Below are 27,201 nucleotides of genomic sequence, written 5' to 3' on the forward strand. Positions count from 1 at the left end.
CAGTGTTGGCTTTGTGTTGATAAACACGGAAGGAGTCAACAAAAGAGGGCAAATTTCCCTATTTCGAAGAACGTACTACTTCATTTCTGCACAGTGTATACGTAAACCCCTGCGTTGAATCGTGAGGGCCAAGGTCGCCGCGATAGCGCGATTTACAATTCCGGCTTCACCCAGATGGCGGTGCCATTTCAAGAGTACTTGACCCGGATCTATCTTGTCACCCGATTGACCTCACCTGCCCCTCAAAAGAACGTTGAAAACTATAAAAAGGCCGCTATATCTCCTCTACTCCACAAAACCAGCAAGTCGTGCACCAATTTCCGTGGCAAGAAGTTTCACTGAAGTGTATACAAGCATACACAACATGGCTACGTTAAGGTAAGGCTTCTTAGGCGATTAGTGTGTTTTATTTAGACTTTTCCGCTAATGCGCAGGCCTAATTATGCAATCATGCGCATTAAACGGCCATGGCAGCTGCATAAACCCGGGCAGCCTCCTGAAAAATGTGCAGGAATACAAACTTCATTTTTGCACGAGTTTGATGAAATTTCCAACAGTTTTCTTCAAAATCGAAAAGAAAATGCCATCAAGTTTGTAAACTATAGGCTTACCCCTGTACATATGCAATGGGCTTAGGGCACACTTTTGCCATAATCCACTGATGGTCCCATTGGCCCTCCAGGATACGCTCTTTATTACACTGTCTCTGAAAGGTTGAAGCCAGCCAGCCAGTCAGCAAGAAAGCAGAAATAAAAAAAACAAGTTACAATTGAGAGACGACGGTTCGTGGTTTTACTTTACTTTTGCGGTCGCCAAGTGGACTGCAGCGTCAGAACAACCTTTTTGCCTTTGTAAAAATTAATAAATGGTTACACAGACGGTATATCTGAGACTACATGACTGTAATCCTCTGTCAACCCAGCAAGTTTAGGCCTGTGCTAACACCTTTACCCAGAGATCACACCGACCCGAAAACCCTGGCATTCCAGGGATGCCTCGTGCAAGTGTGCACAAACCCAATCCTTTTTTGTTAAAGCTATTCTTGCCGCTGATGTTATGATTACCAATCAATCACTGCACTTAATCAGCAGCTGAGGCAAACGACAGCTGTTCCAAACTAACCATAGATCCTAAAACAGTCTCAGGACTTGCTGGCTGTTTTACAGTGTTCAGTGGTCGGTACTATTACGAGAACATTAACTATGTCTGAAAAAAAAACATACTTACGAACTCACAGTCATATAAACACAGTAAAAGAAAAATTAGCCTATGCGAGAAACTGGTTTTAATCGAACAGTCGTCGAGGGTGTATCGCGGCACGAAAAAACAAGTTACAAAATACAAATGAATAGGTTGTGTCATGACCCTGAAAGCATTATGCGAGGCGTGGTTCGGGAAAATTTCAAGGGGGGAGTGGAGGGAATCCTAAAACATAACCTATACTGAATGTATCTGATGCTTTTCTTCTCAACAGGATGACTTTTGTTGCATTGGCCGTTGTAGCGCTCTCTGCACACGTTTCAGCCTGCACCTCGTCTGTCTCCGTCAACATCGGGGTATCGGAGGCGGCCCAGTGTGCCTACGTCTTCAGCTTGGACGAGCTGGACGACTGCACTTGCCCGAGCCTGGAAGAGGCAATGCGCCGCTGGCTCGCTCAACGCCCGACTCCTGTTGCACAAGACCTGGTTGGTGAGTACCCTCACACACCAAGATCCCTCTTTTTTTAATAAATTTTAGGGAGGGGCCCTTTCTCTGAAGAGGGAGCCGTTCTGTGCATTTTTTCGAGTTGCAATCGAAATATATTTTTTGTCTCCTCCAAAAAAAAGGAAGGGCTAGCAAGATAGCGGTGAGATGCCAATCAGGAAAACAGTCTATTGTGCTGCGTCTTTGTTTCCTTACGCAGTGAAGTATAAATCTCAAGAAGTCACCATGTGGTTGGAATTGCCAGAGCTGTTTGTAGAGGGCGCTGTAACATGAGTGTCTCAATTACTGTTGGAAGCAAATGGGTGGATTTTACCTTCTAGTTCACATAAAATTACTAAAAACATTAGCGGTCTAATAGTTTTTCCAGAGCTATAGATCAGTCCTAGAGCTATTTTAAATTACTGGAGCGCTACCTTCTCAACCGAGCTCCGTATGGAGAAAATTTGACGCCACCCTGGGCGCAGACATTTCGAATCCACGAGCATGCTTGTAGAACATTCGAAATGAAATGGAATAAATATTATGTACTATGAATACAACTTGCATCGGGTACCGATAAGATCCGATTTAACCAAGTCACGGCAAAACCCGTTTACGTTGTTTACGCAGAGCAAAATTAAACGCCCATTGTACACTTTACATTTTTTGGAATATTGCCTTTGTTGATGCATCGTTTTAGAAATACAGACGCAGATGTAGCCGTGCAAAAGCCGTACAAAATTTCGAGTTTTCTGTAGGTTTGAGTAGAAACATGAATGATTTTTCAATCAATTAGCACTCTATAGCCCTATGATGAGATCAGTGCACAATTAAAAATTTGCCTACAATAGCTGCATGCTGCACTGGAAACAGAGAAATGGTTTCAACGTCTGCATGTACAGCTGCTCTCTCTATTTACTGCTCTTGGAATTGCGTTAGAGCCAACGTCATGGGCTATCCGCTGGGAGCGGGAACGAAAGTGGGCGTATGATGCCGATCAAGGGTGGTGAAGGTCTTGTGGCACTGAGCGCTAGTATAATGGAGATCAATGGTGGGAACCAACCGCATGCGCGGGTGCGCACCTCAACTCGATCGTGGCAGATTGGACACGCTTCAAATCCGTATCATAGAGCTTTGCACGCTTTGAATGAAAACTGATACAAGCTTTATGCTTTTAAAAGCTTGTTTTTGACGGTAGTTGTTTTATGCGAGTGCGTGTGGTTTAACATCCTTGTTCTTTATTTTTAAATCACAGCTCATTATGCGTTCGAGGAAGACCTGTCTGATTCCACAGTGAACCGTCGTAATGGGAGCGCGGATGGCCAAATTACTTACGCTGATGGGCAGTGCGGAAAAGCCGCCGTCTTCAACGGCTCGTCCAAGGTGGAGGTGGGCGCTTTCAGCAACTTTATCTGGGGTTCACAGTTCAGTGTCAGCGTCTGGTTCAAGAGAACCGGATCGAGAGACACTTACCAGGGAATCGTCAACACCGGTTACCACACCACTGGTTCCTGGGAGATCCGTATGGGAAGAGAGAACAGTGGTCAGATGATTGGTGGTGGGGTGGTCACGGCAAACAACGCCCCAACTTGGAACTATGCCTACCTGACAGCCAGCTTTGGAGAGTGGCACCACGCGGTCATGACGTACAACGGATCCCAACTGCTCTTCTACCTGGACAACCAGCTGCAGTCTGGGGACCATGACTGTTGCCATGGAGACATCATCTCCAAGAACACCCTCTTGACCATTGGTCAGGCTGGGGTGGGAATGAATCACGAGTATTTCGTTGGCTTGATCGACGAGGTCAAGATCTTTAGTAAGGCGCTGTCTGCATTTGAGGTTGATAAAATGTTCACAGATCCTTGTTATATCGGCGATGTCTCCCCATGTCACAATTAAAGAATACTTTCACGTAAAACAGATTCGGGACTATTTTAGAATGAATAAAGGTTCGATTATGTTCGTTTTAGCAGTACCAAAAATAGGAAAAGTTATGCTATAGTATTCTATGGATTTCTACAAAGTTGAAACATCTTCAAGGTGGCTTTTTTTTTTACTTTAACTTGCAGCATCTGATTTTCTAACCAAATTGCCGATGCTTTGGCCCACTTTGCATGACAGAAAAGTAATTGTGATATTTCGCATCCGATTTTCTGTTTTTAGTTTTATTTCGTTGAATATTACTTCTGTTAAAGTCTTTTGTACAAAAGAATTGTTGATATTATTGCTCGCCTTGCAAAGTTTGCAAAATAAAATGAATTTGCTATTAAATGTTGAAATAGTTCTGAGTCCCGATCCAAATTTGATTCCTGATCTCCAAATCAAAATAGCGACCAGACCCCGTTTGAATTCAGCGGCCCACATGTCTTAACCCTAGGGGTACAGTTTATTAATCTAAAGTGGGAATTTCTGGTCAGCTCATTAGCATTAAAAGTGCCCCCAAACTATCTTTTGAAGAAGGAGATTGTTTTCGAGCAGGGAAAGCCTGGAGGGTGACCTTTGTCCAGGAACTTGCCTTTCAGTGTATCAAAAATTATTGACTCCTACGCTTGTAATAGGTTCAATGATCTAAACAGCAAATAGCAAATTTAGTAGTATAATAGTATAATACCTGTTTCAGACAGGCGTTCTAGAGTCGCGCCGAAAATAAAATTAAGAGCGGCTCCAGTCGACTCAATTAAATTTGGTTTCAGACAGACGAACTTCATACATATATGTACCTTTGCATTTGATTAGCTCAACAAAGGAACGACGACTGAAACTGAGCCGCTCTAGCTCAGGAGACGTGTCGAGCGCCTCCAAGTGTCGACCTTTCGCTTGCTAGCACGAGTGCAGATGGTCGCTCGTAATTGTTTCAGACGGCGAAAGGTTGCCGTTCTTAAGTCAAAATTTGCTTTTAATTCAATTCGGCTCGACTTTAAAACGCCTGCGTGAAACGGAGGTATGTAAAATACAAAATCTTACTTATAGGGATCAATTAAAATTGTTTTTTTTGCAAACAAACACATTTGTCTGGTCGTGAAAACGCTGGATTTCGTGTGCATTTTGTCTGTTAAACCGGTCCGTATTGGCCAGTGTCAGGTGCAAAATTTTTCATTAATATATTTCCTGAGTCACTTTTTGTCTCTTCGTGCAAACAGTAAAACGAACTTTGCCCACGGGTTTACCCTTAATGGTAACGTTATATGTATGGAGGACTTTCTCTCTTTGTGAAAACGGTAAATGTGGATTAAATTGCATTTTGCCCATCAACATCATCGCGATTTTGATATGAGTAGATTTGGTTACATTGGTAAAAACTTGCATCACCTCGTAGGCAGCAGTTATCCTTGCTGATTGATGAAAAAAAGAAATTGGAAAAAATCATGGTTTTGGGCACTTTTCTCTCTTCTTGAAAACGGTGACGACCTTACTCGTCTGCATCGTCAAGTCATGTTTTGTCTTTAGGCCAGCAGACTTTGCTCCGTTTGGTCAATGAGCAGGGCTGTTGATTTTTTTTTTATTAAACAATTTTTTTTTTTAAATCCGGATTTTTAAAATTGAAATCAGATCTTTAAAATTTCAATCAGATTTTATAGATTTTTTTTAAAATTGGAGACAAGTTGGCTCAGTTAGCTACATGGGTAATAGTTTTCTTTGATTTGTTTTTTTACAAAATGACAAATTTGGATTGAAATTAAGAAATTTAAATGAAGTTATTTTATTAAATTTACAAACCACCATGTCGTAGCCTTGGTGAAATGCATGCTGTATAACACCTATCGGTGCATGTGCCTGCAGAGAAGACACTTCCTGCAGAGATAAGTACACTGTACATGCAGTAAAGATAAAGTGCATACGAAGCAAGAGTTGACAGGAATTTGTTAAGAGGGTACTTACACATGCATCAAATGACTAATGAATGAGAAACATGCCATGAACAACATGTACATGGATTTATTTTACATGCTCATATGTAAAATGTTGGTATTTTACTTTGGTCTGTGTGCAAAAAAGCAGTCTCGTTTTGTTGGTGATCGAACAGAGCAATGACTTAGGCTTGATTAAAATCACTTTATTAAAGGCATTTATTAAGTGGTATTTAGTGGTTTCAGTTACACTGCATAATGAGTAATGTGTCTCAGCAAAATGTGTATCTTATTAACTTATATGGCAGATGTTCACTGTTCACTGATACCTTACCTATGTCAAACTCTGAAATGGGCAATTCAAATGAAGTAAAATTTCATCATGGTGATAAATCCTTCTGATCAAATTCACTTACTGAATCCAAAAAACTCATTTAAATCAAAACAAGTGGATAAGCACATTTTCATTTATACTTCTTTAATACTAGTAGGAACTGGAAGGCTCACAGAGTGGTGAATTATCATTGACAATGTGCAAAACCTGCAAACATTTTCAATCAGCAAAACTGAATTTATAAATTGAAACATTTTTGCCTTTCTCCCTCAAAACTAAATATGTTGATTTAAATCAATGATTTTTTTTCAAAAAATCATTTAATTCAAATCGCGATTTAAATCGGTGATTTAAATCAGCCAACCCTGGCAATGAGTTTTATTTGCCGCAAAAACAGCAGACCACTGACACTCGCTGTACCGGCAGCAGATTTGTCCGTAATATAACACGCTGGGGAAACTTGACTAGATAATATATTCAGGGCTCTAAAGAAGTTCGTTTCAAACGGAAACTTCCGAAATTTCAACAGGGGAAGCTGATTAGTCTACTCTCGAGGCTGGCAATAAAACAATCCCCTTAGAAAAGTACATGTACATGGCATGGGTCTAGGCTATCCCTAGACAGTAACTGTGTTATAAAAAACAGAGCAAAAAAAAAAAGAAACGAAAAAAACCACGTCTGGACACAGGGCCCTGCAAACTGGTCAACTGCACAAGTCTGACTCGGACCATTCCCTGCTCGGACACATACGGTAGCCCTGGAGTAGTTTTGCGACGTCGTGAACGTGTTCAAGACTAGTCGTGAATATTTATGTCCATTGTTCCAGGGACACTAAAGACACAATATTTCAGTCATTCCAAAGGTTACGCGGGTACGCGTGAAACCTCATACGGGTAGTGGTACGATAGCAGTTATTTCAAGCCTAGCCACAGCCAAGTAAATCGTGCAAAACTGCACATCCTATGTGCGATAGACGGAGGGCATGTCCGGAACTGGCTTTCAGAGCTACGGTGTGGCTAGGTCTATTGTCTTGGTGCCTCCGAATGCATTTCCTGTGGAGCGAAGTCCTAGACCTAGACAACAGATTCAGATGCAGCTTGACAACAGTGGCTCTCTGTTTACTGTTTCTGGTATGAATTAAAAAAGTGAAGAAGGCAACGCATCCCTTTGTAAATTGAGTAATTTCTTGTTCATCCGACGTAATAGACATTTCCCTGCAATCCTTACTCTAAAGATGGACACTAGACTTAGGGCTTTGCATTTTTGTTTGTGTCCGAAATTGCCTTTGCAGCCTCCAGAAGTACTAAAACCTTATTTAATCGTGACAGTACCGTACTAAATACTAGTGCAGGGCCTAGACCCGTAAACAGGTTCCTTCATCATATACTGGGCCCTGTCGCTCGTTAAACTTCTCTCAAATTCAAATAAGTTTATCCAGTGTTGTCCGGGGGCATAATCAGACATCTGCTGGATTTTATAAACTGAAATTGCACCAGCATGTTCCCTACTTACTGGGTAAACTATGCCCTAGGTTGCTAAAAAATCACAGATTTGCAAGTTTGGAGGAAAAAATGTTGCCTTCAGTATTGCCCACTCCGGACGAATTTTGGCCAGACATTACACAGACTAATTTAAGAGAGCCTGTCTAGTTTGCAACCTGACTTCAGCACTTATGAATTCGTTCAGATCGGCGAGAGTACCTGTCAATCCAAGTGCGTGTAGTTGTGGAAAACACGGCTGTTGTGTGTTGCAGCTAACGCACAAACTGCCCTTGGCTAGTTCCCTGTCCAGTCAAATATTGCTTGCGGCGAATCATTGAACTTTTAGCCCGGCTCTCTCTCTTTGATTTGACACAAAACAGCTGTCAACAATGTGTACATGTAAGTCTCTCAGTACATGTCAGTATCATTTTAAAATTTAAGTATCAATCTAGACCGGCCCAGTTTATGGGTCTATGTAGGCCCAGGCCTGCATTACAGTCATTGACAAATGCATACATCATATACATGTACAGTGTACATGCAGATACATGTACAGGTATGTGGTCAGTGGTGGTAGGCCTTCCCCAGCTCTACTACATGTAAGTGGAGCGTTAATATTCCTCTTTTACGATTTTGGACGGGAGCTACCGGTAGTTGTGTGTGTAACTAGCTTCAGTGGATGTGTACATGTACATGTATGTCTGGAATAATCTTGTCAGTGAAATGATTTAAGAAAGCTCAATGCACGGACTTCAAATTTGATTTGTAGATTGAACATGGTGATCCTAATAAGAGGCCTGCTGCACTTGGAGTGAAAAGGTCAAGGGTTAAGGTCCATGGCTAAAACAAGAGAAACCTTGTCAATGCAACAATTTGAGACCTTTTAGACATTTTTGACATACAGTCTGTATGGACCTCAGATTTGATTTGTGGATTGCTCTGTGTTGGTTCTTAGAAGCCTATCGCTTTGGAGGCCAAAAGTTCAAGGGTGAAGTTAAAGGTTTTGCGTACTCTTTATTCACACGCATTCAATGTTTTTTGTTTCTCTTGTGTACAGTACAATCAGAGGTGATAAGAACGCAAACAGCGGAATGGCTTTCAGGAGATCCGGCTCATCATCGTCTGAGTCTTCAACAGAGGCCCTTTCAACTCTGCATGCAAATACAAGTGGAGAGGTTTTGGATACAGCCCCACGTTCCTACAGCCTGGAGACTGTTAGGTCAAAGGTGAGGGAATTTCGTTGTCCTGGTACAATTATTTATGACATCTTTTAGCAGTGGCGTATCCGGGTCTTGGTAAGGGAGGGGACCAACATGAAATTTTTCCCCCCGAAACTACTGTCCAATCTTTTTCTCCTCCATAATCCTCGCCTCCATCCCGATCTGTTGGATGTACCCTTTTTAGAAAAATTGGCAATATATTTGGGGGGGAGCCCCCCTATACATGTATGTCACTGCCTTTGAGAAGTTTTGGTTGACGCTTGACATACGTGCATTGTACAAAAGTTATAACTGATGAAGAACAGAACGGACGCATGGTACAGTACCTATCCATAAGGTAGGTCCTAATTTATCAATACACCAACATGGAGAATAAGAACTCGCACACATGATGAAAATTCAACGTTTTCGGACATGTCACAGCACAGTGCATCAGGAAAAAAGTCTGGTGCACTGGGCAATCAACAGCAACTGAACAAACTGGCCATGTTGAGACAAGGGGAGCTCCTGCCATTGAACCGTACCACTGCTGGATCTTGTGGTAAATCACAACCACAGACTCCCAGGCAGTTTGGTCTTCGGGAGACTTGACCTGTTGGATCTTGTTACATTGGGTAGGCAAGCCACTTTGACAAATGATGCAATTGGATGTGTCTGGCATGGCTTCTAGCTAAAGTCGGCTGGAGGGTTAGGGTTAAAGTTGCTATTCTTCTTTGGCACTGTTTTTATTTGTGTCATTCACTGGAGATGTCTGTTTGATGTCCTCAAGCAGCAGGCAGAAAAGTTTCTCAACAAGGCTTTCCAGTGCTGGGAAGAAGGTCTTTACACAGATGTGGTGGTCATTGTGGAGGGTCAGAGATTTCCAACCCATCGTATGGTACTTGCCTCACTCTCAGACTTCTTCCCTCCATTGCTACAGGTGAGTGAGAGGTCGCCTTTACCAATGGAAGATTCAAACTTCTGAAATCCTTGCGTCCAAAACCAGTGTTATAGTCGGGACTGTCACTGGACTATTCACAAGACCAGACACAGGACTATACAGAAGATCGTTCACAAGACCAGTCAGCACAGGATGAGCAGTGACAAAGAACTGCTTTTGTTTCAGGTCAATTGAATAGCTTGTGACTTGAATTCAGACTGGAGATCTTGTGTTGGTATTTTAATAACCCTAACCCCCTAGGGACCATCGAAACGATGCTTGTTGGATTCAGAATGGTTATGGGTAATGGACTAAGGATATATTGACTACAACTCTCTGCGTACATATTTGATTTGGCCAGGCTTGTTTTGCAGTAATTTGTACAACGTATATGCCGTGTGCATTGATTTGAAACTAAAAACAACCACATAGTGTAACTGTCAAATAGCAGCCCACAGGATGTGAGTCTTGAATTGTGCCTGCCTCGTGTCCCCATGACGGAGAAACATGTTATGCTCTGGACAGCTCACCATGTGCACATTGTACACGTAGTTATGTTCTCATCTGTCTGCTTTTTCGAGGGTTTCACCATAAACCCCAAAAGCTCAAGGTGGAATTGAAGATGAGCCAAGTAACGGCTGAGAGCTCAGATCAAACTGTTGCAGCACTAATTAATATGCAGAATGTGATGCTCAAGCAGTTTAAATTTTCTGTCAAGAACTATGCTCTTATAATGATTGGTTTTTGCCCTTGTACATGTATTTCAGATGGACGAGAAAAACAGTGGGGAGGTCACACTGAAGGAATTCAAACCAGAGGAGTTCTCTGTTCTACTGAAGTTTGCCTATACAGGACGGATTGACGTCACCGAAGAGACTGCACAGGGTGTGCTGTTGGCAGCAGACTACCTCAGCATTGCACCCATCAGAGACTTTTGCGAAAACTTCATGGCTGATCACCTTGACGTGGGAAATGTCTGCCAGGCCCTGACCTTTTCTCGAGACTGCTCCTTCGCATACCTCAGGGCTCAAGCTGAAGAGTTTTTCAAGGGAAATCTAGATGGGATTTCACAAACCTCCACATTTCTGGAACTGGATCCGGGCACTCTGGTGCAGATTTTTGATGATGACCAACTCGTGCTTCGTGAACAGATCATTTTGAAAACTGAGGAGAGAGAGAAACTCGTCCTGATCGCAGTCCTGCGATATCTCTGCCAGACCCCTCTACTGGAGGATGAGGTTTTTGAAAGGCTTCTCCGAACTGTTCGACTGACTGTCCTTCCCGAGGAGGTGATAAAGGAAGTCTTAAAGAAATTTCAGTCCCTCCAGAAAAGTCCAATTATACAGCGTTATGTGGAAATGTATGAGAAGTATGTAAATGTGTATGAACAAAAGCAAGACAGCTCTCTCAGGTCCAATGTAGGGGCCTTAGCCGGTGATCTTCCATCGTCTTGGTTCAGGAGCAGAAAACTGGCAAAATGCACTGTGACAGACGGAGAGAGGTATGCTGCTGGTGGACAAGTGGCATATTTCCGACAGCCACCGTCCAGGGTTTACGATGACGTCAACTTAGAGATCTGCAAAATTGACATCTGGATTCGACTCTGGGATGGGCGCCAAGTCATCGGAGGGCTGCAGCTGACCTACCATAATCCGGCCGTTGACGGCTCCCAGGTGCAATGCATGCACGGTGGCAGCGAGAGATTTGTGGCTCACCATCAAGTGGTTCTCTCACCTAGGGAGGTCATTATGAAGGTCACACTCGGCAGTGGCTTTCTTGTTGACCGACTGGGATTTGAGACCAACTTTGGACGCAAACTTGGCCCATTCGGGGGACCAGGTGGTGATGCACACATGGAAACAGCCCCACTCGGTACTCTGTCATATCTCTTGGACATCAACTGTGACAGTGCGTCCACCCAGGGATCACTTGCCATCTTGAATTTGATGCTGCGCTGGATTTCATTTGATTAACAAATTCAGTTTTTCTGGTTCCTTGCCCTAGCACTGATTTCTTTTGTTTTAGCTTTATAAGAGTTTGAGACAAGTTTGCTCAAATGCCTATTCAACAGCAAGCAAATTAGCTGCATGTGTAATAGTTGGCAAATTTGTATTGTGACAAAATGAAATAAATTTGGATTGAAATTAAGAAATTTAAACGAAGTAATTTGATTAAATTTACGAACCATCACCATCGACGGTGCTTAGTATGATCTGAAAATAATATCAAATTTAATGCTTGCACAGTTGCTTGTATTAGGCTGCGTGCCCTTAGTGTTCATGTGCAGTCATTGCCCTTATCGAATGCTTTCTTCGTCAGTTATTTCTGGAATGAATAGCCAAGTTGCTGAAGATACTGTGTTTTATTTAAATTATTTTTATTACGACATTTATACAAAAAGTATTTCATGAGATCTCATGAGTACTCTTTGTGATGAAATAGTGCATTTTGTTTGTTATGGACTTAACTGTCCAGTGGTGGTCAACATGTTGGCTAGTTGTAGCCAAATTCTTACAGACTTTGAAAACTTATGTTTTGTAGAGACAAAAGAAACTTACAAACATTACATGGATAATGGAACAGTGTATCAAACTTAAAAGTTTATTCACGATTGCAAAAGTAGATATCTAATGTTAGAGATTTTTCGCTCTTTATTTCCTGCTCACAGCGATAAGTTGTAGTTAATCGCAAACAAAACAAACAAAAATATTGCTAGGATATTACTGGTCCCACTTGTACGGCTAAGCTGCAGGCAGTAATCAGGCATTTTTGGAATGTTTACTAATGTGTGTCTGACCAGGTGGCAATGCTCATCGAGCACTTTGAAGTGCCAGAGTTCAAACTCCTTCTGTGACCTTCCTCTATGGTTAAACTCTGAAGTGGGCTATTTAAATAAAGAAAAATTAAATCATGATTATAAATAATTTGTACCAAATTCACTTACTGAATCCAAAAAGCTGATTTAAATCGAAACAAGTGGATTGAATTGAACAAAAAAATCTTGCCAACTCAGATGTTTTTTAACACGTGCATTCATACTTTCAATATTAGGAACTTTAAGGCTCACAGAGGGGAGATTTGCTGTTTAAAATGTGCAAAACCTGCAAACATTTCCAATCTTAAAAAAAAGTTCAATAATTGAAACATTTTTGCCTTTTTACCCCCAAAATTAAATATGTTGATTTAATCATAATTATCACACATGTACATGTCCATGTCCATTACGTGTGCTTGCCCAGACGTCAACATGTTAAGGAACCAATGGGTGAGGCTATAAGCCACCAGGCACTCGGTGCATGACGTCACTACGCGCGCAAACTCATGCTGTATTGAAAACCCATTCCCAGAACATGGCGGACCGACGGACAGACGCACTGCATGCAAAGAACACGGATGCGGTGTTTTCTACCTCCCTGAGTATACTAAGCACACGGTGGTCGCTTTAAATTATCCATTTAATTTCGCGACTTTGTTTATCATCAAGAAATTAGTCTTTGAGGAATCGCTGGCACACCTACGTGATGACATTGATGGCGTAAGTACAATGGATATCTCTTGTTATTTCACACTTTACAGGAATAAAATTCATAGGCCTAGTTCTTCTGTCTTGTCAGTTGAGAGTGATGAGACCGTAGAGAAAGGAAAAGATCATGTTGAGACTAATCCTACTTGTTGGACGAGGATCAACACTAGGCATGCCTACACTCACAAGCTACGTGCATTGTATCCATTTCTGTGAAAATGACATGACGTTGCCCAGTAAGATTTTGCACACATCTTGCAAATGGTTTATCCCTCAAGTCGTTTGGTCTGATGTGTGCTCCCCCGAACGTGAAGTTGTAATGCTATCCCATGATGTGGTAAGCCCAACAAGCCCCACTTCACTTTAGCATGCTGTGTTGTGGATAAAAATAAGTTAGTATTCTGTGCAAGGGGCGCTCTTGTTTCGAACAATTCTAAAAACAGGTCTTGTAAAGTTGTAGCGGAGAAGCAATTTTGAGATATTGCTTGTCAAAGTTTGATATATTTGATATTTGAAGAATATTTTAAGATATAGTTTGAGTGATAAATAAGGCTTGTAATCCTATTAATATTTTAGAGATTCGGATTGTTGTGTATAGGAGCCATTCTGGTTTTGTACGCGCTTATTTTGGCATGCTGATCTCCACATAAAGTTGCATATTGATATATTTGTAGTATCGTACATGTGACCGATTGTCATCGTGATTGGATTTAATTGAGTGCATCGTTTGGATTGTTCATCACACAGTACATAGCTACTTTGTATTTATAAGCATGGCCATCTACAAAGTGTCTGCAGGACTGTATACACAGTACAGCAAAGTTGAGGAAATTGAACTCCTGTGCAGTATATAACTTTGCAGGCCTGTTTATATTGTGAGAATAATCTTGTTCCAGAGACAAGGCATGTGACGTGTATAAAACAGTTGAATCTGTATTGCTGATCTGCTCTGTTGAATTGAGATCACTCACATTTGTCACAATAAGGTGGGAAGCAGGAGATTGTGTGTCCATTCAAGCTAATTTAGGCATCAGTGACAAACAGTGGACAGTTCGATCCCTACACAACGAAATCCCTCACATGCTGTGCATATTTGAATTTTTGAAATGATAATTGACGTGACTGCATCAGGATGATGTAGATCAGTCAGTAATCGTCTGAGCAACTTGGACTCTTACGAATTGCCTTTTTAATGAGTTGGATATGATCCACCGAATTATGGTAATGTACACACACTACTCATCAGTCATGTCAGTGTGAAATTGGCAACTTGGTCTGGAATCAACTAGCTCCGATCACCAGAATTAGAAGCCATTACTGCGGTGGCACAACGCTCGTGGACAGGTGGTACGCTCACATGACATGCCTCTTCGACCAATAGGGTGTCACGATTTGCCAAACGCACGCGTGCCAAGCTGAAGAATGTGTGTGTGAGTACAGTGCCACCGCAGTTAGGGCGTCTAATCGGATTAGTTCGCCTTGTAATTTGGGAAGGCCAGGCACTTGGATGCATCATTAATTACATGTACCATAGATGAGAAGGCAAAATCCCAGTCTTTCTTGTCAACCCGACAAACTTTTGGCATATACATGTAAGTATTTCTTGAATTTTAACATTGCATAGACACTTTATTGAAAAACATACTTGTACAAACATACCGTATGTTAGGCTGTTAAGCCTGACACAAAAGTCAATGCAAATCTTGGTTCCTGCTATACTAGTAACTTCTGTGTTAAATTGTTGTCAGTTGCTGTGGAGATCAGTGGATTTTCAAAGACTCAGACTTGAACTTAGACTTAGACCTTCTGGACTCAGACTCGAACAATGAGAACTTGGCCACTACGACTTGACCCAAGCCCCCGTCCCTGATTTTTAACTTTATTTTACTGCGCAAGACTCAGTGGTCTATGCATTTATGGTACCTTGGCAGGTACTGTAGTGTGAAATGTTACAGCAGACTGCCAGAAGTCATTAAGTCTGTCATGTATCTGTGCTGGGTCTGATGTCCACGAGTGGGGCGGAGTCAGACCCTTCAGTTCTGGGGGTAAATAAGTGACACAAATTCCACTTTTTCAATCAAATTTTCCCTTGAGAATAAGAGCAACCATTAAGTTTGAGGTACCCAGGCTGAAGGAGGTTTTTACACCAAAAATCACAGAGTTTTCTCATCATTCTTCTGTTTTATTCCCAAAGATCGCACCGTACCGTACATTTTGTGTATCACACAGTGCATATGCAGCGACAGCCAAGGGCCAGTGGTATAGCCGAGCTTGTTCCGCATGTCATTTGGACTGTTTTTGGAGGTGGTAGTGTTTAACCTGTCACAGCTAGCACAGCGCTTGGCCTGATGGTATCACTCCAGTCACGCAGCTCAGAGGCCACTCGTGTGATAATAACAAGATTCCACCCCCTTCTCGATATATGGACAAACTGACCTTGCTTGGCCCTTGGCCCACGCATGTTCACTGAGGGTGTTATGCACACAGATTGTTCAGTACAATGTGATTGTTGGGAAGAAAGCAGGGGATACGTGAGTAAACCCTCCAATTTTTCAAGTTGGTCTTAAAGGCTAACACTGACGTTAATTACACAGTCTAAAGGAGCTATACATGTCAGGTGCCTTAAGGTTACTCTCACATGAAAATTTGATTGAAAAAGTTGGATTTGCGTCACCGGTCATACATGTATGGTACGTCAAAGGCTGGTTTAAAAAAACAGATAGCATTGTAACCACGTATAAACAAACATGGCAGCAAGTCACACAGATAAGTGACTTTAGAACATCCTGCAGGCATACCTCACAGTTTTGGGGTAAACCTCCTAAACATGGTGAATATCTTTTCTCCGTCAATCCTGTTCTTATTCTCAGCCTGGGCCTGTCACCTAGCCCAAGTTAGGGTCATGTTCATGTATGAGACCTGGGTGGGACTGAGAGGGTACAAGTTTCCTAGCAACAGGGGCTCCTTTGGTGCCTGGGAACTGCACCACAGGAGACTATGAAGTACATGCATCACGGTTGCGTTGCTGCAGTAAATGAACCCTCGATCCCCATTTAAATGCACGACATGGCTCTTTTTGACCAATGAGGGGATAATTTTGCTCAAGGCGCATAGACCTACATGTACATGTACATTTCAGAAAGAATGTGTGAAAGAATTTATGGTGAGGTACACTTAACCGGGCTTTTCCTCCCACCTCTCAAACTGAACATCTCTTCATTGTCTTCTTCACTCATTATCATCCTGTAATTGGCGCTAAATGCGCTGTTGGTTGATCAGATAAATAAACTAATTGTAGATGACTAGATGTAATATGGATGTGGCTTGACACCCTTTGCACAAATGAACTATGGAGGAAGAAACCTTGTGACACTAGTCTGAAATGTTCAAGTGTTTTCAAAGTGAATACCAGCAACATTTTCACTGCTTAATTTTGACCTTTTAGGCCACGTTTTTATTGTTTTTAGATGGCTGGTAGTACCTTTACTAATAATGTTAGGTCACTGTAGGAAAATATTAGAGGCGTCAGTTATGGATTTCTTTCCATACATGTAGGCCTACATCTCGACTAACATCGAGGATATCAAGTAATCATGCCATTGCATGTTCCCTCACGTGGCGTAATTGCCCCAAACCCCACATAAACATTTGAGAAGTTACATGTACGTAAACTTGATAATTTGTATTACCTCAATTTACATGTACATACGTGTACACTTAAATCAAAGTTTGTTAGAAGATAATTTTTAATTTTTGGGCAGGTTTAGAAGTGTCCATTTTGCACTGAAGGAAAAAATATTGGAAAATTGAGCCAAAATAAAAATTTCATTGGGTGAGTAAAATCAGGAGTTTTGAATTAGATTAGTGGAAGTTTGATGAAATTTCACTTATTCTGAAATTTGAGGTAAAACTGTTGCTCTGGCAAGGCAGTGGAAGCAAAAAATCAAATTGCTTTAAAGTTAGGGGGTGCGCAGTTAGGGGGCTTCAACAATATGTGAAGGATGTTGCTGTGACAACAGTAAAAGCTGAAGGGATGCATTGTTTTTGTTTTCTGTTTTTATTGTAGGAGGACGTCATTAAGAGAAGATGATGGAGCCAGGAGTGGCCAATGAATGGGCAGCATCAGGGGAGAGCACAGAACCTGAGTAAGTTCCTTCCCAGCACCAGGTTATTCAATGACAAGCTGGATTGAGAAAGTGAACTTTATTCCTGCAAGTTTACCCATTTTCCCCCGTACTATTACATGTGTCCTTATGCCAACCTTCCCAGATCCTTCAAAATCCACCAGGAGATTTGTGGAAGATTGAGGAAGGTAGAGCCCAGCCCAGCCTCTTTGAATTCAAATGGGACTTGATGTGTCCGTAGAGTTTTGGAGAATGTGTCTTTCTGGGAAGGATTTTTTTAGGTTTGTGAAAGGTTTCCAGGAGCCACCATCTTCCTATGCTGTCCTTGCGTCTTGCTGCGTAAATAATCATTACTTTGTCTTCACTTTGTCAGCTTTGACAAGTTTGGCCTCACAGAAAATGATGAAGATGACTCTGATGTTTGCCGTAGCACAGACAATGGTAAGTACATATAATTTGTCCAAAGACTGTGTGTAAAAAGGCCCTAGATCAGAGATGCCACTTTTCCGATTGTAATCGGAAATCCGACTTTTTAGTATTTTTCTCCCCAAATCCGATTTTTTTGCATTTCTCCCTTCAATGTTTTTAACATTGACAGAATTAAATAAAGAAGAAAAGACTGGAAGCAAATCTATGATGCGCACGTATCCTGCACCGTGCGACTTGGTACCTTATCTTGAGTGCAGTCGTCAGTGGAGTGCTTTTGTCAGTCATATTGTGGTGCGAAATACAAAGGACAGTGTTGAGTGGTGTCGTCAGTGACTGGAAATACATGTACATTTAAATATTGACCTTTAATGCATGTAAATCGCTTGTCATGGACAGCTTGATGCATGCACATGCGACATGCGCGATGCATGAACGTACACATCGAATGTACATTGTGCGTCGGATGATAAACATGTGGATTGGCTGTATGTTTGAGGGCCGACAAAATGCAGCATCTTATTGTCAACAGAAACGAGGATCTTCATGATATTGAAAGAGATGTCAAGGACAAATTTCAGTGGAGATGGCTCGAAGAAAAGGATATAAATGGGGATTTCTTTTCTACTTAAGTTTGAAAGCTTTGTTTGCCAGGTAGGCGCGGCCTAAGCCTACCGACTACCGTCATGACCATAATGTTGCATAGGGCCTACTTCCGATCGGGCGGAAAGCTTTCATCATGTTTGTATCTTTGAGTAAAAAACAGCAGGCTGGCCTATGTGTAGGCTGCAACTCATGACTGTGATTGACCAGTGATGATTAAGAAAGAACTTTTTGTTTTTACAGCCGACTACTTGATGAAGATGCATGTTGTGTACACGCACGCAGACCCATGAATTAATACGTATAAATCCGACACAGTGCGATTTTTTTTTGCGTAGGCTTGTGGCATCTCTGCTAGGTGTCAGAAACAAAATGAACAGTTCTATACAAAACCTTTGTACTGTGACTTTGTCCGACAAATTTGGCAATTCAATGCAGCCTTCCCCTAAGGAAAGATACTGCTCACATATTTTGTCCATTTTTTTCAAATTTTTATGATGAAGTCACCACTCTGTTTTCACAGCTGAAGTTAACACCTAGAGTCAGTGATGACATCAGTACTTTATCTTCTATTTGTTCTTCTCAAGAAGCGGGCTCAAGAGAGACTCAAGTTCCAGTGATGACCCAAGTGACAGCCACTCTGACAGTGATGAGGAGGAAGAACAGTGGATGGAGAAAACAGCAGGTAAAAAAAGCTGTCACTTGTCAGTCATATTTGCCATCTGTGAAGAAATCGCAGCTAGATTTGGCCCTGGTACTTCGTAACGTCTTAACCCTAAAAGAGCTTGGTTACATTGGACCAGCTCGATCACAGCCCGCGGCAATCCCCAAAGAATGGTTCTGTCCAGTGCTGAATTTTTGTACAAACTTGGTATGCATGACTTTCCTTCTCAAAACAAATACTGAAGTTTGATCTCAATCTCTGATATGGTTTGACAGTCTTTTGGAAATTGGGAATGGCAGTGGAAAAGTATGCTTTCTTGGTTGACCGCTCTCCAAAAAAAGGTGCTGTGCAAGAAGTTGGATTTTCCCCAAAATGGTGTCAGAATGACCAAAAAGAGTTATTAAAAAAACTCCAGAAAGCTTCTGGAAAGTATGCACCTGGATAATATTGGAAAATATGTTAAAGGGGGGTATATTCCCTCACCCCTCTCCCAGCTCTTTAGATGTTCTTCAAGAAATTTCCACTCACACAGCCAGTTTTCACTATTTGTTAAGTTGAGAAAGCAGTCACTGGGCACCTCCTGTTGCTTGTACATGTGTCAACTGGCTGAAGATGGACCTTTTCCGAATCAGCCGGCTTAGGCTGACAGAATTACATAAGTCTGTGGCAAATGACTGAAGCCACTCACTTGTGGCTTTAATCATCTAGCCTCAGCCACACCTTTTGGACATCACCTTAAAACCCACAACTCTGCTGGTGACATGCTCAAACAAAGGTACATTTATTACAATGCATACAGACATAACTGGTCCCTTTTTGTTACTGTATTTTTACCAGGTGTTAAAGGTGATAGCAGCGTGGTTGGTCCCCTGCCCGTGGGCTCATCTTCTGGCATCACTGGCCTGATAGAGTAAGGCGATAGCAGCATGGTTGGTCCCCTGCTTGTGGGCTCATCTTCTGGCATCGCTGTTCTGATAGAGTAAGGTGATAGCAGCATGGTTGGTCCCCTGCCCGTGGGCTCATCTTCTGGCATCGCTGCGTTGATAGAGTAAGGTGAAAGCAGCATGGTTGGTCCCCTGCCTGTGGGCTCATCTTCTGGCATCGCTGCATTGATAGAGTAAGGTGAAAGCAGCATGGTTGGTCCCCTGCCTGTGGGCTCATCTTCTGGCATCGCTGCATTGATAGAGTAAGGTGAAAGCAGCATGGTTGGTCCCCTGCCCGTGGGCTCATCTTCTGGCATCGCTGCATTGATAGAGTAAGGTGAAAGCAGCATGGTTGGTCCCCTGCCTGTGGGCTCATCTTCTGGCATCGCTGCATTGATAGAGTAAGGTGAAAGCAGCATGGTTGGTCCCCTGCCTGTGGGTTCATCTCCGGGCATCACTGCCCTAGTAGAGTAAGCCATCTCTTGTTTTATGACAAAAGTAGTCATGATTTTGGTTGTCACAACAATTTGTTTAAAGGTACAGTCCACCATTTGTCTTCTGTGGATTATTTTCCTTTGAAGCAACAAAATTACTCAAAATCTAAAGAAGGGAACACAAGATTTTCAGCTTAATAGTTAATGCTCCATATTCTGAGAAAAACTGTTCTAGGACTTCAGATTTCAGATCAAAAGTTGCCGAGTTGTATTTTAAATTGTGCCTGAATTCAGCACCTGGGAAACATTCTCCTATTCAGTTGAATGCAGCTACTCCTTGTCTCTCCCTGAACTGATGAATTCTAGAAACTGCTAGTGTCGGTGCATTGTGTCAATGCTTGCACGCATTTCTAATAGTGACTTTCCAAAAATTGAGAAGGCGCCTGCTTGAAATCATTGTTTCCTCTATCTAAACCAAACATGCTTTTCAACAACAATTTTGGACACCTTTTGGATAACTGCAAATGATAGACTGTCCAGTTCTTTTAACCCGTTTGTCCTTGTACAGGGTTCCCAAAGTCATTGAAAATCCTGGGAAAAAGTTGGCCCAGAAAGTTATGGAGAACTCACAGAAAATTGGTCTGAGGAAAAGTCATGGAAATCAAGATCGTACTAGGGTGATTTTGATGGTGGTTATGGATAATGGCTATGGCAGTCTTACCGTTTATTATACCAAACAAATTTTCCTTGCAGAGTGGCATTAAATGTCATGGAAATTGTCATATTTTAGTTCTGGAAAGTGCAGGAAAGGTCACTGAATTTGATTTTTCGATTTCGTGGGAACCTTGCTTGTAACAATCAGGGCCCAATTTCTCGGTGCTGCTTAGCACGCGATTTCACGCTTACAGAGGCTCTGTGTATTTCGTGCGTACCGTAAATGGTAAGTACAGCCTGATGCATCCTAACCTTGGAGGAAAGATTTGCTTAAACTTAATGATGTAACAACAGAAAACTCTATCCACACGCAACCGTTAGCACAACCACCCTGAGCACCGCCGTGAAATAGTGCTCAAGGTTAGCACATTTTTTTGCTAAAGTTAGCACGATTTTTCTTCTGACTGGGTTGAGAAGCCCCATGAAGTTGGGCCCTGACCTCACCCAGCCTGTTACACCCTGCACTCCCCAGCACTGTATGGTTTTATGGATTTAACAGTGACCCACAATAAGAGTCTGTGTGGTGATGGGTTGAAACATGGATGTTTCGCTCATTTGGGGAGGAAATTATTATTACGGTGTGACTGAAAAATCTTAGGTGACCTTTTCTTATGTTTTGACATTTTTTTCCTGTGTTTAGATTTGGGAAGGCCTCATTGCCAGGTGAATGTACACATACTGCCATGGCTGCCTACATGAACGTTGAGGCTGGCTAGCGTCATGGTGCGAGTGGACTGACCGATGATATCTCCAAAGTGAAGAGGCAGGTTACGTCAGAAGTAGCACCGGTAAGAGTTCTGTGTTTCATATCATTGCTGGCTTACTGCAAGGATGAATCCGGGAAAGGGTAGAAGGGGCTGATTGGGGTCACGACCAAAAAAGGAGCAGAAATTGTTTCATTTGAAAAAATGAAAGGATCTTTTGGTCTATTTAATTTCCTTTCTTTTGAAAAGTGGAAACGTAGCCTTGCCCTACGAACAACTTTAAAAATTAAAAAAACACGGCCCCCCAGAATCAAGTTTGTCCCCCTTCCAAGAGAAATAATGGGGTCTTGGATTTAAAAATGTCATTTTTTGATTCACTAAACCCTAAAGGGATATCTGGAAAAACCTTTTTAACAAAGAGTACAAATTACAAATGCTTTCAGAAGTAATGGTTCAGCAGTGTCAAAGGAATCCTCGTGTCGTTCATTTTCTGACGTGAAAATGGATGAAAAGCAATAGACACTATCAGTTTTTTAATGAAATAAACGGTGTAAAGACAAGGAGCGTACAAGGATCTTATAATTTTGAAGAAATGTCTCAATTTCTGCTGCAACTTAGTTCCTTTTCTTCCCCAAACCTCTTTATATGAAAGCTGTGGGTATGCCCCAGGAGAAGCAGACCATGATGCTGATGAGAACAGCGCCCTCGCCTCCTTCAACCTGGAGAGAAGGAAGATGGAGGACAAGATCCTATGGGACTTCACCGAGATGATTCATGAGAATGTCAATGGCAGGAAGTAACTCAGATGGATGCCAGTCCTCGCCTCCATGACTGAGGAGGAACAGTTTCCAAGATTGCATGAGGGATCCTCATCATAATGATTCACAAAAAGGCAAGGAAAGGACTCAATCTTCTCAGAGATGCAGTTCCTTGCTTCCACCTTAGTGATGAAGCAAGTCTATCTGCATTTGTACACTACTCAAAGAATCATACATAGTGATTAATAATTTAAACAAATGGTATTCACATCGCAAAAAATGAGCGTCATTTAATTTGGCTATTTTCTGGCATCAAATAAGAAACTTCCACTACAGAGTACTGAAGTCTCACGACACTGGAAGAAAAAACTTTGGTCAGCACCTTGTCCAGGTCCTTTACGGCCCTGAAAATGATGTATAAAATTGAGTTTTAACCAAGTAATGTGAGGGTGCTGTTTATGAGTTAGAATGATATCGTGGTAATGTGAGGGTGCTGTTTATGAGTTAGAATGATATCGTGGTAATGTGAGGGTGCTGTTTATGAGTTAGAATGATATCGTGGTAATGTGAGGGTGCTATTTATGAGTTAGAATGATATCGCGGTAATGTGAGGGCACTGTTTATGAGTTGGAATGACATCACGGTAATGTGAGGGTTTAAATGGTAAAACTGTGCCCCCCTGATAAACGTATCCCCACCCCCCGCACACTTCTACTGGATCGTGCCCCAGTAAAAGTGTCGGGGGGTCCCCCTCCAGGTAATTTTGTCCCCACTGAGAAATGTGTCCCCCATGCAACGTCACAAGTCTGTATCACCCAGACCCCGACACCGTGCTTTTTAGGGAATGCTTGTTACATTGAAACACGGTGATAAGGGGGTTATTGCCATGGCTTAAACGGTATGTGGATGCTATTAATCGGAACTGCTTTCAACACTGTTCGCTGGCTGTGGTACGGCGAAATGGTGTAATGCCAGTGCAGAGATTCACACGGTTATTTTCCTTCCTCTACAAGTCAGAGCTACACCATGCCGCGAGACTGATAATGACTACGCGTGTGAGAAGTCTGCAGCCTGAATACGGAACGCTCCCTTATTTGACTTCTAGCAGAAACATAGTTTGGTTGATTTTAAATCACCCCCCTCCCACTTTTTACAACTTTCTACAAATTCTAACTGTATTTTATGTGGACTTAATTATCTGATCTCACACGAAAATAACAACTTCTGTGTAGCAAAACAAGGGGGGTGGGACAAAATTACCTGAGGGGACAGTAAACTGGAGGGAGACAGATTTACTGGGTCGGGGGGAACACTTTACCTAGGTAAATCTGTCCCCCAGACAGTTTTACCGGGGACAGATTTATCGTCCAGCTGGCACTGTTTATGACATTTTGAATAATATTGCAGTAATGTGAGGGCGCTATTTATGAGTTAGAATGATGTCGCAAAAATGTGAGGGCGCTGTTTATGAATTATGAATGATATCTCGATAATGTGAGGGCGCTGTTTATGAGTTATGAATGATATCTCGATAATGTGAGGGCGCTGTTTATGAGTTAGAATTATATCGCGATACTGTGAGAGCGCTGTTTACGAGTTAGAAGAATATCGCGGTAATGTGAGGGCGCTGTTTACGAGTTAGAAGAATATCGCGGTAGTGTGAGGGCGCTGTTTACGAGTTAGAATCGTGATATCGCGGTAATGTGAGGGCGCTGTTTGTGAGTTGGAACGATATTGCGGTAATGTGAGGGCGCTGTTTATGTGTTAAGAGTGATATCGCGGTAATAATGTGAGAACACCGTTGTGAGTATATTCTGGTAATGTGAGGGCACTATGTGTGATTCTAAATCACAGAAACAAATCACTTCGAAGATGTATATATCTCAGCATGAAAAATCACATGAAACTATTGAGACCATTTTATTCAGTAAAATAATGCAATGTCTGACATGTCCCTGTTTGCAAATCTTCCCCCAAATCACATATACATGTGTATTTACAATTACCAGCATCTGTAAAAATGACGGATAAAAAAAAAATCACATTTGTGTTTGTCAGGACATAAAAAAACAGCTTCACAGTTTTCCAAAACCTAAACACAGAATAGTAAGAGGTCCAATATTTCAGTCACTTTTTCTCAAAATGCCCTAAAGTGAGACACATACGTGTACATCATTTTACCACAGTAGTGTTGTATAGTCCTGGCCAGTCTCATTCATGTCATTCCCCCCCCCTCAACTCTCTAAGACACTCCCAGTCTCTCACCCCCTTGCCTCGAAGACATCCCATCCTTAATTTATGTACAGAGAGTGAAAGGTGGCCATTTTGAAGTTGTGCAATACCTGAGCAATACACATCACCCAGTGCTTTTTGACCCTTCCAGCTAATTGGGCTCTGAAACATGACTAACCAATTGCATTGTCTCACATGGTGCTCAACCAAGCATGAAGATAAGTTTCAGTGTACAATAAGTAAAGTCAATGAGGTACACACCTGGCAAAAACAAATGTCTGATCCTTTAATTTGTTTGAGTAGTCTATATTAATGGGATACAGTACAACGCTGCTATAATGAACAGGGCAGGGTCCATACACAATGCTTGGTGTAGCATACCTCCCCAACTATTGCGATTTCATTGGTACTGTTCCAATCGTTGCATCTTCACAGGCCTAAAAATCAAAATGTTCCCATTTCAATAAAAAAGGGGAAAACGTCCTGGCATAGAGGGTGCTTTTTGACAAAACAGAGAGGGTGCCATTTGCAGAAAAAAAGAGGGTGTTATTTCCTATGTTGAAATGTCAGTTGTTACACATACATATGTGTGTATTCTTGCTCGTGTAAAACAGATTCTCTTGTGTGGCTGCTTGTTTTGCTATGGGCTCATACCATGGCCGCCCCATTTTCGGAGTGTATTGATGTCTTAACATTTGAGTCACTGTCATCGGTCCTAAATTATTTTTTTTCTTTAATTTACAGCAAATTTGTGATGTTCAGTAAAAGTGTGCAGAAAATTCCGGAGCCAAGAGGCATGTTCCATCTACTGAATTGTTCAGAATAGGGACGTTGTACTCTACTTACATCCAAATTATTCATGACTTAAGAGGTACTCTGTAAATTGAAGACAATTGGTCAGTTTTCTTTTGATGAAAAGACTATTGTTTGCCTTTGTTTCTTTTCATTGTAACGCATTGGCTCATATTAATGCGCATTTAAAAATATTCATGTTTACATTTAAGTTATCAAGATGCTATACATGTACTTCAAAATTTGCAAATAATTACTATTTGGAAAGACTCCAAACACTTTTATACTACTTCTTTTGAGGACTCAAAGCTCGCAGCTATTGCATGCTTTTAAAAATTGAATGGTGTTCCCATTCAGGCAGCCAAAATACCAGCACGTTCAGTCAACCCAGAGGCTGTTCTGAACCTCACTTAACAAGTTTGCCCCCAAACAGAGAGATTGACAAATGGGGCTGGATAGCTGAGTTGGTAGAGCACTGGTACATTGTTCCAGAGGTCGCTGGTTCAAATCCCGCTTTAGTCAATTTCTTTGTTCATCTTTATAAGTTTTTCCTGAGATATATATGCAACCATACGTATGAAGCCAAACCATGGTGGTATTGCGCATACCCAATGTGTATTAGACTCGCGTTGCAGCCATTCATCGGTATATCAACAGTACAAATTCCGTCAACCTGTGTGAATTGCAAGTGGTTACAGCATAATGGTTTGTGATGCATGGGGTGTGGGTTCGAATCCCAGGACGAAATTGTGGGCAGGGAGGTTGTTTTTTTTTAAAGGAAAATAAAGCCCGAATGTTATAGGAGCCTAATTTCACATGTGAAGTTTTGATGGTTGGTTGAGCATCTAGATGTCGTGCATGGTTGTGAACTGTGGTTTGGTTTCATATATCGCTCTTTTTCCTTGGACAATATTCTATGTGCAATTTGTATTTTCCAAGTTGTACATCCACATTGCCAGAGCATTGGAAAAAACGTCTTTCACTTAAAATTGTCACAAAACTTCAAGTCGCAAATTATTGGCTCAGTGCTGAAAGGTCATTACTGCAAAAATGTAATTTTTGAAAATACTGTAAGGGCCTTTCCCCTGTACACGAAAGATATATTTGATTTAAACATTTTTAAATTTTTTAGTCATAAAACTCGTTTTTTTGCACCCAACATGTTTAAATTTAACCAATTCTGTTTCCCAAATTAACCCTGTGTACGAAAGATATATTTGATTTAAACATTTTTAAATTTTTTAGTCATAAAACTAGTTTTTTTGCACCCAACATGTTTAAATTTTAACCAATTCTGTTTCCCAAATTAATGTCTAAAAACAATATTTTTCACTGAACACCTTTTGGTGCATTCTAAAGACTTTTTAGCACTGACATGAAATTTGTTTCATTTAGAAATGTTACCTTGCAAAAAGGCTTTGTGTGTATGTAAAACAATTGCCATTTAATGCTTTAAACAGTTAATTTCTATTTGCAAGTGAAATAAATGCTCATTCATTTAAACTAGCAGAACTTGTTTGTCCATGTATATCTATTTGTAAAACTGTAGTACTTTCCACTTCACCCTTTTCCTAACCTGGACCATTTTACACTGCTAGAGTTTAAGGTACAGCTGTTTCCATCTTTAGATTTTACATTAGAGACTCCTCCTACATGGAAGCCCTGCCAGTCTTAAACATCTTCCAAGCTCCTTATATAAAGTTTCCTCTTGGAGCCTTTTAGTCTCAATCTTTTAAATACTGCAATAAGGCCAAGAGCAATATGGAACATTAGGAAACTATGTCCTTAAACCCCATGGGTCCCGATACTGATAGTT

At 41.5% G+C, this 27,201-nt stretch overlaps 2 protein-coding genes and 1 long non-coding RNA gene across 6 annotated transcripts; all 3 read left to right on the plus strand.

Annotated features, from left to right (window-relative positions):
• The first annotated feature begins 222 nt into the window (after positions 1–222).
• LOC110977226 (uncharacterized) lies at positions 223–3,967 on the plus strand. The gene is made up of 3 exons (XM_022231161.2): positions 223–378; positions 1,475–1,689; positions 2,939–3,967. Exons 1-3 carry the CDS (start codon positions 365–367, stop codon positions 3,583–3,585), a joined length of 876 nt encoding a protein of 291 aa, XP_022086853.2. The 5' UTR covers positions 223–364; the 3' UTR covers positions 3,586–3,967.
• A 145-nt stretch (positions 3,968–4,112) lies between these two features.
• LOC110977225 (kelch-like protein 40) lies at positions 4,113–12,681 on the plus strand. 2 transcript variants are annotated; one of them, XM_022231159.2, is made up of 4 exons: positions 4,113–4,627; positions 8,407–8,575; positions 9,317–9,488; positions 10,256–12,681. In XM_022231159.2, exons 2-4 carry the CDS (start codon positions 8,505–8,507, stop codon positions 11,459–11,461), a joined length of 1,449 nt encoding a protein of 482 aa, XP_022086851.2. In that variant the 5' UTR covers positions 4,113–4,627; positions 8,407–8,504; the 3' UTR covers positions 11,462–12,681. The 2 variants fall into 2 exon arrangements, with proteins under 2 accessions (XP_022086851.2, XP_022086850.2); XM_022231158.2 differs by having other exon boundaries at positions 9,342–9,488.
• Positions 12,682–12,801: 120 nt separating this feature from the next.
• LOC147800105 (uncharacterized) lies at positions 12,802–26,897 on the plus strand. 3 transcript variants are annotated; one of them, XR_015424293.1, is made up of 7 exons: positions 12,802–13,023; positions 17,078–17,156; positions 17,509–17,576; positions 18,755–18,849; positions 19,666–20,221; positions 21,540–21,687; positions 22,256–26,897. It is a non-coding gene; the product is annotated as an uncharacterized LOC147800105 (long non-coding RNA). The 3 variants fall into 3 exon arrangements; XR_015424291.1 differs by having other exon boundaries at positions 12,803–13,023; positions 18,752–18,849; XR_015424292.1 differs by lacking the exon at positions 12,802–13,023 and adding an exon at positions 13,053–13,348 and having other exon boundaries at positions 18,752–18,849.
• Positions 26,898–27,201: the final 304 nt, after the last annotated feature.

This window comes from Acanthaster planci, linkage group LG02 (assembly GCF_054643075.1).
Source record: "Acanthaster planci isolate LZ-2023a linkage group LG02, COTS_SCS, whole genome shotgun sequence".
NCBI classification, from domain to species: domain Eukaryota; kingdom Metazoa; phylum Echinodermata; class Asteroidea; order Valvatida; family Acanthasteridae; genus Acanthaster; species Acanthaster planci.

What these genes read in the sequence shown, in the direction of transcription:
- LOC110977226 (XM_022231161.2), top strand. An exon ending in TGTTGCACAAGACCTGGTTG is followed by an intron (nt 1,690 to 2,938) that starts GTGAGTACCCTC and finishes TTTAAATCACAG; the next exon opens with CTCATTATGCGTTCGAGGAA.
- LOC110977225 (XM_022231158.2), top strand. Translation starts at nt 8,441, where the DNA reads ATGGCTTTCAGGAGATCCGGCTCATCATCGTCTGAGTCTTCAACAGAG. An exon ending in TGGAGACTGTTAGGTCAAAG is followed by an intron (nt 8,576 to 9,341) that starts GTGAGGGAATTT and finishes GTCCTCAAGCAG; the next exon opens with CAGGCAGAAAAGTTTCTCAA. An exon ending in TCTTCCCTCCATTGCTACAG is followed by an intron (nt 9,489 to 10,255) that starts GTGAGTGAGAGG and finishes CATGTATTTCAG; the next exon opens with ATGGACGAGAAAAACAGTGG.